This window comes from Centrocercus urophasianus, unplaced genomic scaffold (assembly GCF_019232065.1).
Source record: "Centrocercus urophasianus isolate 14NV4802_14NV808 unplaced genomic scaffold, USGS_Curo_1.0 seq_15, whole genome shotgun sequence".
NCBI lineage: Eukaryota > Metazoa > Chordata > Aves > Galliformes > Phasianidae > Centrocercus > Centrocercus urophasianus.
The window spans coordinates 9,626,269-9,639,564 of record NW_024884697.1 but is presented as its reverse complement, the minus strand read 5'-3'; the positions used below and the strand labels follow the sequence as shown (position 1 = coordinate 9,639,564).

The 13,296-nt window shown below is 37.0% G+C and overlaps 1 protein-coding gene across 4 annotated transcripts in view; it reads left to right on the top strand.

Moving 5' to 3' along the window:
• CD36 (CD36 molecule) overlaps positions 1-13,296 on the top strand; it is a 38,542-nt gene that overhangs the window by 6,380 nt on the left and 18,866 nt on the right. For 3 of the 4 annotated variants that reach the window (XM_042815470.1, XM_042815467.1, XM_042815471.1), the window contains exon 2: positions 6,665-6,899. In XM_042815470.1, the coding sequence (XP_042671404.1) occupies positions 6,780-6,899 (120 nt within the window). In that variant the 5' untranslated portion in view covers positions 6,665-6,779. Of the gene's footprint in view, positions 1-3,537; positions 3,639-6,664; positions 6,900-13,296 lie in introns of those variants that run through there. The other variant, XM_042815469.1, reaches the window with a different exon arrangement.

Genomic DNA, 13,296 nt, shown 5'->3' with positions numbered 1-13,296 from the left:
CTTTCTTCCTTTCTTCCTTTCTTCCTTTCTTCCTTTCTTCCTTTTTCTTTCTCTTTTCCTTGTTATTTCTGTTCAGAGAGCACAAAAGCAATGATAAGTGTTTCTTGGAGTTTTCTAATGTTTTGAATGTTAACATCAGAGAAATGAAGAAAACCCAGCAAGTGGCTTTTCTGTGAGTGTGGAATCATGCCATACAAAGTCATGCCTTACAGTACATCAGAGAATTTCCACAGGAACATGGGAACATTTATGTGGACGTACCTCAGAATTCAAATTATGTGAACCATAACAGTATGTCATCCACTCTGATAGATAGGATCTTAACTTAAAAACAAACAGAACCCCAACCTCCCAAAAAACCCCCAAACAGAATAAGTTGTTGAGTATTTAGTTACCCCACACCATACAGAAAGACTGTATCTCTCCTCATTTGCTCCTTCTATGTTTAGAAAGCATGCCAAAGAAAGCAATTTCCAGAAGTCCCTATTATGAGTTGTCTAAAAAAGCCAGGAATTATGCTAATCTCATTAGAATTTTCTTATCAGTGGTGTAGTTACATCAAGAAATGAGGGTAGAGTTCATACAGGGTGCTTCCTGTGGTTTTCTATGTTTTCATCAAGTATATGAGTGTCATTTCTCTACAGTCTCTTTGTGAAAGCACACTGTAAATTCTGATGAAGTATGTAATTTTTTGCTTTCTCTGTCATTACAGTTCTTGTTTTGTTTCTGCTTTCTTCCCTATAATCTCTGAACTCTGATCTGAAGCCAGAAACAGAAGTACCATTAAGTACTTTTTTTTTTCTTTTTTAAAAATTCTTTTATGAAACAGAAAAATAACAGGCATTTGAAAGTGAACAACTCCCTTTGTTTCAAATCCCTTCAGCTGGTTTCTGTTGTTGAATCTGACAGGCCTGGTTTCACCACCAAACACAGCTTGTCAAAAGTGATTTTCCTTCAATGGCTCTTTGTCCAGCTGGAGACCAGTCAAAAATGGTGCCTCCAGGAGGCTGTCTTGGGACTAGTACTCTTTAACGTCTTTATCAGTGACATAGATAATGAGATTGAGTGTCCCTCAGCAAGTTTGCTGAAAGCATCAAAATGAATAATGCAGTTGATACAACGAAAGGAAGGGATGCCATCCAAAAGAATCAGGATAGGCTCTAAAAGCAGGCCTGTGAGAACCTAGTGAGGCTCAACAAGGCCAAGTGTAAGATACTGCACGTGGGTTGAGGCAATCCCAGATATGTGTACAGAGTTGGAGAAGAACTCCTTGACAGCAGCCCTGCAAAGAGGGACTTGAGGGTCCTGATGGAAAACCTGGACATGAGTTAGTAGTGTACATTTGCAGCCCATAAGTCCAATTCTATTTTGGGATACAAGACAGTGGCCAGCAGGGAGAGGGAGGTGATTGTTTACATCTGCTTTGCCCTTGTGAGGCCCCACCTGGTGTATTGCATCCAGGCTTTTGGCACCCAGCTCAAGAAAGATGCGTATCATTTGGAGTGGGTTCAGAGGAGGCCATGGAGGAGATAAGAGGGCTGGAACACTTCTCCTGTTAAGAAAGGTTGAGGGATTTGGGCTTGCTTAGCCTGGAGAAGAGAAGACTCCACGAACAAAACAAAATAAAATGAAAAAAAACTTAACACCACAAAAAGCAGCAGCAGACATTCTCCTCTCTTGCCTATTCACATTCACATTCATTTTGATACATACTGGTCCCCATGTATTGCAGAGGAAGAATGGGCATGATAGAGAATATATCCACAGGCAGATATGAGTAATTGGAATTGCTTCCTTTTAGAAAAGAAGAATAAGTAAAGAATAAGGCAGAGTAGCTTGGGAAGAAAATGAGGGAAAGAATTCCTAACATAAGCATCCTAAGGACAGTATTATGTGAATATACTTCCAATGGAAATAATGATATTTATAATCACAGAATCACAGAATTGTAGGGGTTGGAAGGGACCAATCCCCAAACTATACCCCCCAGTCTACCCCCAGAACTATAAGGTTTGGAAGGGATCTCTAGACCATCATGTTCAGACCCCTTCTAAAGCAGGTTCCCTACAGCAGGTCGCACAGGTAGGCATACAGGTGGATCCCAATTATCTCCAGGGAAGGACACTCCACAACCTCTCGGGGCAGCCTGTTGCAGTGCTGTCACTCTGACAGTAAGGAAGTTTTTCCTTGTGTTAGTATGGAACTTCCCATGTTCCAATTTCTGCCCATAAAAATAGTGCACATGAATCATAGCATGAAGGACAACTTCTTTCCACAGCTAAACTTCAATCTTTAATTAGAAAAAGTGAATAATAGTTCTACTGCACTTTTCAAGGATGTGAAACTGGAGTTAGTCAAGGTCACCAACATTTCCTGTCAGTGAGTCTACTACAAAGACTGACCTTTATGCTACTTTCTAAGAACTAGGATCACTGTCACTATTGCTTTCCCCACCAGGAGAAAAAAATCGGATTTCTTAATCCATTTTGGACTGATTTAGAAGTGGATTAAAGGAAGAGAGCTTCTTCCACACCAGTTCAACTTTAAAATAGGGCAATATCAAAAATGAAACAGTAAACAGGAAGTTAAAACGTGTAACAAATGCTGAGTATGTGAATCACAAATTCACATGCAGTGCTATATCCTGAAAGTCTGCACCTAAGAATCTATTTTTAGGAGTATTTTGTCTCTTGTAATCAAGAAAACCATTTATAAATCACTTCCTTTTGATGCTGCCAGGACCTCTTAAGACAATTCATTCGTTTAATTCACATGGGGTAAAGAGGTATATAAAAAATACATTTTTCCAAGTTTGCCCAACTGATAATTTTTAGTATACACTGTGCTGGGATAACTCTTTGGGTGATCAAGATAGCAATGTAAATCTAACTGAGTTTTAGATACATTAATGGAAAGGAGCTTGGGATAATAAGTTTTTTGAACTTGCAGTTCAAGAGGAAGAGCATTAGCCCTTTGTGAGGAAATGCTGTAATCCAGTTTGTAAGATTGTAAAAGATTTGTGGATTGTAAAAGAACCAAAATCTGCTGTTTCCTAATTTTTGTTTTGTTTGAAAATATACTGTCATGATGATTAAACTGCAGAGGGTTTCGTACTGTACTCTGACACAATAACTTCAAATAGTAAGGCTTAATACAGCAAGGCATGCTGTGTAGAAAAGGGTATTTGTAAATATTCAGCATCTTTAAGAAGCTGCTAAGCAAGTTAGTCGTAACTTGCTAATATGGGCACTTTCAAAGCAAATGGATATTAGGAGAGAAGTGACCAGGAACCAATAGGGAAATTACCCTTTTGTCTCCTTGACCTTTGACTTACTTGGATCAAAATTTGGCAAAGATTGCAGCTGCTAAGTATATTACCATGGGATGTAGGTAGTGGCATTTAGTCAGACTGCAAAAATAGACAGTCCCCTCCCCAAGCACCAATACAGTTTAATTTTTTCTTCTGGCAGAAAGATAAACAGGGAACTGACATCTCTTGGAATATATAAGCACCCCCTCGAAGCTCTGAGGGTTTGTGCTTGGTGGGGAGCTCAGCTGCTTGTCCTCTTGTAACTTGATGCAAGTCGTGTGCTAAGTGCCTGTACATTCAGCTGAAAAGTCAGTTGCCCTTATTCAAGGTGAGTCATATGATTCATTTAAAATCAGGGAATTTTCCTCAGAAATCCTTTTAAATTCACTTGATGGAAAAATCTTGAAAGTACTTATTCGTAATGTAAAATAAAATGATAGGATTTTGCAACACTGCAAGGAGAAATAGAAGTGTACGTGCATTAGTGGATCTCTTCATAATGTTAATAGTAGAATTATATGTTCAGTGTTGCTGGTTTTCCCAATTTTATTCTGTCATTTGATATTTAATATTATTGAAAGTACAGCTCCTGAAATTAGGTGGATATTTAGAAAATGCATGTTTTAAAAGTGGTATTTGTAACATATGCTATTGTAATGTTGTAAAAATTTAATTATTACAATTCACAATAAAAAATTCAAAACTATAATTCAAAAGTACATCAGCCTTTAAAGGAAAATGAAAAGCAGAAATAATCTCTTCCCTGAAAATGTATCTATTAAATATTTCAAAATTTTTAACATCACTTTCTAACCTCAAAAGAAAAAGTGGAATTTTGTTTTAAAATAACCATGTTTGTGGGTTAAGATCCTCACCAGTATTTTCAAAATCTCTTGTTTTCATTATGAACACTTCCCTGTTTACTTTCTGTTAGCTGGGGCAGCAAATCAAATTCAATGACAGAATCAAAGAAGTCCACACACACACAAAAAAAAATGTTTTAAAATGACTATTGGATCTGGAGAAATCATTAAGGAAGTGAAGACAGTATTCTTCAGTTTGTGTAAGGGCTTACTTTGAGTTAATATGTGCAAATATAAGTGAAGTTGCGAAGAAACACTATTGGAGGAAATTACTACTTTAATCTTTACATTTTATGTTTATGTTCAGTTATGATAGAAATATGTTATTTACTTCTGTGCAAATAAGTTGTGAGTGCTCTTCACTGCAGTTGTGTAATGGATAATTGGAATAGCATAAATTGAGCTGTGTCTAGACTATTGTTATATTGTGTTTGGTGGGAGAAGGGTGAATAGGCAGAAGCTATAAGCAGTCATTGCTTCTATTAATTAATAGTGATGATGAGGGATATCTATTCTACCTAATGTAAAAAATCCACTGGATCAGCTTGTAATATATTTCTGTTGATTCTGAAAAGCCTCATTATATAAGCAAAGAAAAATAGTCTGACAATATCTAAAAGCCCTTTTCAAAGACTTATGGAAAAAATAATTTCCTTTTTTTAGTTTTAAAATAAATATTTACAAACTTTCTCATTTAAAAAAAAAAAAAAAAGAAAAAAAAAAAAAAAGGCTAGGGTATATAAATACAGGCACAAGATGGATTTCCAAAGCAGAAGAAAGAAGCAGTCTGGGCTCAGGTGTAGACAGATATGATGTTATTGTTGTTACAACATGCAGGACACAAGAGGACACCAGCATTAACCTGCTGACCATGTACATGGTGTCAGTAAATGATGTGTGTGTCCTTTGTCTTACCCCCATTAAAAAGGGCATCATAACTGCATATGGGATTTACAAAAATGAAACGTGGCTCATCCTACAACTGCTTTACTATTTGGAAATCCAGGAAGTTTTTTAGCCCTTTAATTGTGAGTAAACTGGGAATTCAGGTTGAGTTGTTCTTTCATTACATCCTTCTGCTTTTCTTTGCTCTGCTTGGCCATGAGTGTGTAATTAACTCTACAACTAATACCTGCTTTAAAAGTGATTTAGAAATGATCCCAACAAGCTGACAGATGTAGGTAAAAATAAGAAGGACTATGGCAATAATGTCTGAAGTAGAAAAGAGCGGATTTACTGTTATTTGGAGGTCCAAGGCAAATAAGAAACTTAAATTCTGTGGGTGTAACTAATTGCTGAGCAAGTATAAATTATGCAGCTGTTTTCATAAGCATTATTAAATATGACAAAATATCGCTAGGAGCTTATATGTTATCATTTCACAGCACTGGCATCATTGTGATTTTGTTTCTGACATCTTCAGATAGGGGCCAGATCTCAAGATACTTAAACTCATACTGCAAGCAAAGGTTGTTTCCCAATGGATAATTAAAAACTTTTTTTTTTCTTTTTTTTCTGAGACTGAATTAAATATAAGGTGTTACACACTCAAAAGATCAATACCTAGACAGTTGTTAAGAAGTCTGCCTTTCTGTAAAGCAACTGAGATTGGTGAAATCAGCTGGTGGGGTGGATGGCTGAGAGTAAGAATTCAACTCCTACAAGGAAAACCCGGTAATGCTTTGGCCTTGAAGTTGCCGAAACTTTGGGAGAAGTTTTTCACAGGTGCTGGAACAGGCTGTCCAGTGAGGTCATGGATGCACCATACCTGGTGGTGCTCAAGGCTGGGTTGGATGGGGCCCTAGGCAGCCTAATCCAGTGCTTGATCTAACAGTCAGCAACCCTGCCCACAGTGGAGGTTGCAACTGGATGATCTGTGACGTGCCTTCCAGTCCAAGCCATTCTATGATTCTATGAAACAAAAATTTTATCCCTTCAGTAGTAGACTGTGGACTGACAGAGGTACAAGAAGACGGACTTTTTGTAGATGCCTCTTATTAGAGACTGCCATATCCACTAAGGCGTGTTGCAGGCCTAGCCTGGGTGGCTTACACAAGTGCTGTAAACTCCTGATTTTGCCTGAAGTGGTAGCAATGGGCATTGCAGGCTGTGATCAAGGCTGAAGGCTATAACCTCCTGCTTTGGAACAGGGAGACTTCTGAGAAAGTGTTTTCCTAAGGAAGAGTGTCATCTGAGTACTGTTATGACAGTTTTCCTTTGTACTACAGAGCCATAACACAAAGAAAAAGGGAGAGGAAAAAAAAAAGCAAATGAAACAACGTAATGGCCTTTAAGAAAATGAGGAAAAACCAGATTGTTGTATGTGTCAAGTGACTAGCATGCCAAATGTGTATAAAACTTTTTTCCGGTACTGCTATCCTCTATCTGACTGTTGTTGACATGTTATCTTCCTACCTATTTCATCTCATGTACTTTGTATTTTTGACCTTTAGAATGTAATTTTTTGTTCACTCTCTGTGTACATTACCAGCTTCTCTCACGAAGATCAGTGAGTCTGTTGGGACCAAGAAGTGTGAAAAAAACCTTGGAGAACTGCAACAAGGATATTTTTACATTTCCTGTCTGTACCCTGTCAAAGGAGAGGAATGACTTGTAATAGAAGCTGTGGGCTCCTTACTGGAGCTGTCATTGGTGCTGTGCTGGCCATCTTTGGAGGAGTTCTGATACCAGTTGGAGATAACCTCATAAGCAGAGCAATAAAAAAGGTACAAAATGTTTCTTTTTTTTCAATCCAGTGGTTTTCTGATTCCTGAATAGTCATTATTTTTGAATCTTTTGTTCTTTCTCCTTTTTTTTTTTTTTTTTTTTTTCATTTTCTTTTAACTTTTTTTAAAGCCTTATGTAGTGTACAATCCAAACTTTCCTGGGAATAGTTGCTGCAGCACTTACTTTAATATTTTTATTACATTACCACATTTGCTGGCTTTTTCATGATTTGAGTGAGAAGGTAAAATATTTTTTCAAGATTAATTTTAATTAATTAATAATTTTAAAAATTTTAATTTAATAAATAAATATAATTAAAATAAAAAATATTTAATTTTATTACAATTACAATAGTTACTGTTTTCTTCTTTTACCACTATACTGATCCAACTGTTATTCTGCATTTTTTTTCTTAATTGGGACTCACTCCATGCATTTATGCATGCACTTCATGCAACTATGCACTCCTTACTACACATAACCTACACAAATTTCTAATGCAGAATCTAGTCTTACTCTTGAGTTCATTCAGATCATGTTCTGTGACTGTGTAATTGAAACATGCTTTGCTTCATGAGACTACAAAATCTCACCACACACCTTTCTTTGATTTAAGGAGTGTGAAGAATAACTGAAGTAGAGTATTGTAGACTTCATGCAGAAACATTTCCCCCTTTCTCTCTCTCTCAATCTCTTTTCACTTGATTTTCTTTAGAATCTAGTTTTGACTGTAGTTAAAAATACAAAGTTAATTTGTTAAACCTTCTGTCAAAATGAGTACATAACTGTGGGTTTAAGCCATACTGAAAAGAAATGACCGTGGAAGCCATGGAAACCAGTTAAAATTGGTCAATTAGACCATCCAACAGTTAGAAATCAAGCTTTGGTTAGGCTTCCTAACAGATCTGCTGTGAAGTTGAATGTGCTGGAAACTTTGGAGAGAGATATTTAAAAACCTTTCTGGTAGACTGGACATAATTTATTCATCAGCAGTATAAATCAGAGAACTGGATACATGGTCAGGAAATGTTTCATTGCCTATTGAAGCCTTGCCTAGATTCCACCATCACTTTGTGGAGAAAAAAAAAAAAAAAAAAAAAAAGACTAAAAAAAACCAAAACCCTAAAAAAAAAGTCTTCTCATTCAATTCAATTCTTAGCATCCATTGTATTCTCTCATGATCTTATCAGATTCATAGAAAAATATAAAAAAAAATATTAATTGAAAAAGAGGAGTGTCTCTGCATAAAGTTTCACCCACCTTCTAGTATTTTACAAAAAAAAAAAATAAAATAGACATTGTCTACAACTGCAAATAATTTCAACTGATTGAAATATTGAGGAAGTTGAAAATTTTCTTGTAAACGTGTTATTTTAGAATGTATATCTCCTTATACCAAAAATTTTCTTTCAGTTAATCCACAATGTTGTCTTGTGCAGTTAGCATTTTTGATGCAAATTACACACACTGCAAATGTTGTGTTCATCTGTTTACTTTGTGTTCATCTGTTTACTTGTAATAACGGACCAGTTATACAGCATACTTTGAAAATATCTACATATTATACATGCACAAATTCTTAGTAATGTTTTAGACAGAGTAATTTTTCTTTTCCCTCTTTATAATTTTCTGCATTGCGATCATGTTTCAGATGTTTGTAACTATTTCAAGACAACTTGTCAGAAGTATATAAAAATGAAAATTAGTGCCACAATTAATCTGAATAACACAAGAGTAAATTTGTAGAGTCTTTGTTTATTTAAGTAATAGGGATGATTTGTTTTTCTAACCACAAGTCAAACTGGATTATTTCTTCTCTGTTTATCATGCTGATTATTCAGTGAGACCAGGAGACTGCAAGGCAATTGCTTTTCTCAAAAGATAAATACAGCTAAAATACAAGATCAGTTCAGAAGATGCGCGAGAGGGTCTTGAATCTACCTAGAGACATAGAATGGTTCCTAGTTCTGATTTACTTGTGTAAATGAAATTGCTAACAAGAATAACAAATATTTTTTATTCACTGTTATAATGCTTAAGATAAATATTAACATATACTATTTTTTTTTCTAAAGCTTTTTGTTTTTTAAACAAGAATAGAAAATGTTGTTTTTTAAAGAAAATTTCAGTGGCAGTTTCATTGGAATTTGTCAACAGAGATTGTAGAATAGAAACAAATGTACAAACAAAAAAAAGATTTTTTCCAAGATACGATCTGTAAGTATGCGTATTTCCATTTCATCTGATGTGAGGCATAAAGATGACAACAACCACCAGTAGCATTGTGCAAGAGATTAACTAAACAAGGTCAATTTCAAACTATTTCAGCGTTGGTCCTATACAGCGAAAGGTGCCTTTTTTTAAAGGCACCTTTGATTTCAGAACCAAAGGAACAAAAGTTGTTTTCCCAAGCTGCACCTATCCAGAAGGCAAAGATAGCATTCCATGAAGACCTCTACAAAAAGTATTTTGTTTGAGGCTATCAAAATATGCATTTGTATATGACTCAATACATTTATGTTGCTCACTGTCGTGATATAGAATCGTAGAACTCCTCAGGTTGGAAAACACCTTCAAGATCATCAAGTCCAACCACAACCTAACCGTACTACCCTAACTCTAACAACCCACTGCTAAATCATGTCCCTGAGAACCACATCCAAATGGATTTTAAACGCAGTCAGGGATGATGACTCCCTTGGGAGCCTATTCGAATGCTTAACAACCCTTTCTGTAAATATTTTTTCCTAATTTCTAACCTAAAGCTCCCCTGGTGCAACTTGAGGCCATTTTCCCTTGTCCTGTCACAAGTAAGAAGAGACCAACCCTGTTTTCACTGAAATCGCCTTCATACCTTCATTAACATTAAAAAAAAGAAAAAAGAAAAAAAAAAAAAGGAGAGGTCTATTCAAAACAATCGATCAGAAAATTTATATCTGATACTGCTGAAAGGAGATGTATAACTGAGCCACGTCAATATTTTTTGCCTTTCTCCCCCTAAATATGATATTATTAACTTTGAAAAATCGAGTTTATTTTTTCCAGCTAAGTCTAATCATTCAAAGCCATTGTTAGGTGATTTATTTTCCACTTTTTCTCTAAGATCTTTTGCTGCTTACCAGAATGCAAACTCAAAAGATTAAGAGAAGCTACATGATATTACTTAATATATTAAACTCCTAGTGAGTTGATAATACAGAATATTTTGTCATAATACATCAGTGCTCTACTATTTCAGTGGAGTCCTCAGGTTAGCTTCTGCTGTTTTTGAAGGAAAGCTATCAGTTTTAGCTATTAATTACTGTGTTAAGGCATCTGTCTCTCTACACATCTATTATACATGATTGGCCAGATCATTGCCTTTTGGATACCAGAGGCATAGGTAATTTTATTTTTTAAAACATTTAATTTTTTTTTTTTTTTCTGTGAAAGACATATGCAACTTCTCTATCTTAACCAATAAAACTAAAGCAACAGCTGGCTTCAGAAACATACATGATCATATAACATGTATTTCATATTTCAGCAGTGGTAAAATTGATTGGCTTCCATAAATTTTTTATGACCAAGAACTGAAAAAGGACTCAAAGTTTTGCTTCAACAAAGCCCGAATAGGAAGTCTAATATGTGGGAGAACTATCATGACATAAAAAGTAATAAATGTTTATTCCTACTTTCAGCTACAAAATGGGAGATTGTTTCCATGGAATTTAGTTACTTCAGTTTCACAGGACCATGTTGTTATCCCCAGCTTGCATTTGCAGCCTAAAATATGCAACACACAAAAACTAGTGATAAACTAGCAGCAGTTTTCTTGCAGCCTAAGGTACACACAACATCTTTCTGTTCCCCCAGAATCGTGACATTTTTTTGCTTGATTGTGTGCAGTTTTCTCCATAAGAAATCATAATTACTGATTTTTGTCTAAAGCGGTAAAATACAGCAGGCTTCTATTGTTGACTGCCTGAGCCTTCAGTTTGTGTATTGTTGGTTGACCCATCATCAGTAGAAAAATGTCAGAAAGACAAGGGGGTTAAAGTTCCTCCTGCTGTCACTCAGTCTTGCACATGTAGGTCATGAGCTGAACTTATCTGTGTAGCAATTGCATTCTGTATAGCTACTTTTGCTAACGATAGTTAAATATTGCTTAAGGAATTAGAGATAGATACTAGGAGCTGATGTGTTTATGTCTGTCCATGGCAGGCAGGGTGGAACTTGATGATCTTTAAGGTCCCTTCCACCCAAAACAATTATACGATTCTAGAACTAAGGAGCTGAGACTTGTTTCATATTAACAGTTGTGAATTGTTTGTTTCCCATATTACTCCACCTTTCATAAAATTACAGTGGACAAAAAGCAGAGCAGAATTACTAAGTGAGTGTATGTGAAGCCAGCTACAGAGAGGGATAGTATTTAGGGGTGGCCTTGCAAGTGATCAGACAGCCAAAGCCCAAACACTTGCTGGTGTGAGTACACTAGTGCTATTAAATGAGAAATTGAATAAGGACAGGCTTCTGGATTTTTTCCACTTTAACCCATGATCTTCACTCTTAAAATATGTGGCAGCAAAATGTACACACCTTCTTTTTCAAAAAAGTGTTACAATAATGGCCAAATGCCAATAAAAAGAATAGTCTTACTCCCTTCCTTCTCCTCCCTCTTTTGTTCTTCTGCTTCCCATGTTTAAACCCTGATTCTCATTTGATCCTCACCCCTTCCCACACAGTTGAGCCAAATAGCTCGCTGGCAGAAAAGTAACCAAACAAAATAAAAAAAGGAAATAGTCTTCCTCCAGTCCAGAAAGGAGATAAAGTTCCTGGAGGAATGAGAACTGGCCCAATACAAGGGGAAGGTGAATGCATCAGGTCCAGGAGTTGGTAGTAGGTCTTTCCCTTCAACTGCAAAGCTGTCAGGATAGGCTGGCTGTCCTCTTAAAGCTGCCTCCATGTGGTAGTAGTGCCATTTTGTGGATGGGCTGCAAATCCATAAGGGAGCACACTTTAGCCTGGCTGCCCCGCTACTTTACTCCCTGGGGCGTCTTCATGCAATATCCAAGATCATTTTTCACCATCAGCATTTCCCAAACATATAACACAGACACAGTTATTCCTGAATGAAAAGAAAGGGAGAGTCACTCCACCTTTCTAGGTGAAAAGCAAATTAGCTCTTGACTGATAAGAAAGTACATAGTACATATGAGATACGATCACTGCAGAATAAATGCAAAGTGCTCCTAATGTCTAAAGCTGAGGTCAGATAGGATGCTACTTCTGCACCTCTCAAGGAAGGAGATGTCCAGCATCTCTGAGCAAGATCTGCAGTGGTGGGGGAGTCAGTGTGTCATTCTGTGCAGCTATAATACTAGCAAAGGGTTATAGGAGAAAAAAGGGGTGGGAGGGAAACCTTAAAGGTTTTAAGAAGCCAGTAACACTGCTTTCAAATTTTGTCCAAGTTTGCAACTCCTCTGTTCATTTTGTGCCTGTTACATGCTGTAGACTGTATTACAGAGAGTTTAGTTTGTCTTCTTGATCGTGTAACTGCCAGAGATCCTTGAGCATTCCCCTGTCCCAGTTGCACAGAAGTAGGACGTCAAATTCTTGCCTGTGCTCTCATCCAAAATACCTTGCTGAATACAATACACAAGCAGACCCTTAGCAGGCTGAGCTGCATGTGAACAGACTACACTACACTAAAGTAGAATAATTAAGTTTGCATAAGATCTTAAAGATCATCAAGTCCAACCATCTACCTAACACTACAACCCCAGTGCAAAACCATGTCCACCCATTTTTAAAATGTCTTAAGGGATGATGACTCCACCACCTCCCTCAGGAGTCCGTTCTAATGCCTGACCACTCTTCTTGTGAATAAATTCTTCCTGATATCCAATCTAAACCTCCTCTACTGTGACTTAAGGCCACTTCCTTGTATCCTATCACTTGTCACCTGAGAAGGGAGAATTAACACACTGCTCAGTGCAACTTCCTGTCAGGGAGAAGTAGAGAGCAATGGCGTCTTCTCAGCCTCCTTTTCTCTAAACTAAACATCCTCAGTTCCCTCAGCTCCTCCTCATGTGTCTTGGTTTTCTATTCTCATCAACAGCTTCATTGCTCTTCTCTGCACATATTCAAAGAACTCTTATAGTGAAGGACCCCAAATTGAGCACAGTATATGAGGTGTGATCTGACCAGAGCCAAGTACGGAGTGACAGTTCCTTCCCCAGTCCTGCTGGACACACTACTTCTGATGCATGCCAGGACACCATTGGCTTTCTGGGCCACCGGGGCACACTGTTGGCTCATGTTCAGCTGGCTGTTGACCAGGACTCCCATGTCCTTTTCTGCTGGGCAGCTTTTCAGCCGCTCTTCCCCAGGCCTATACCACTGCGTTGGATT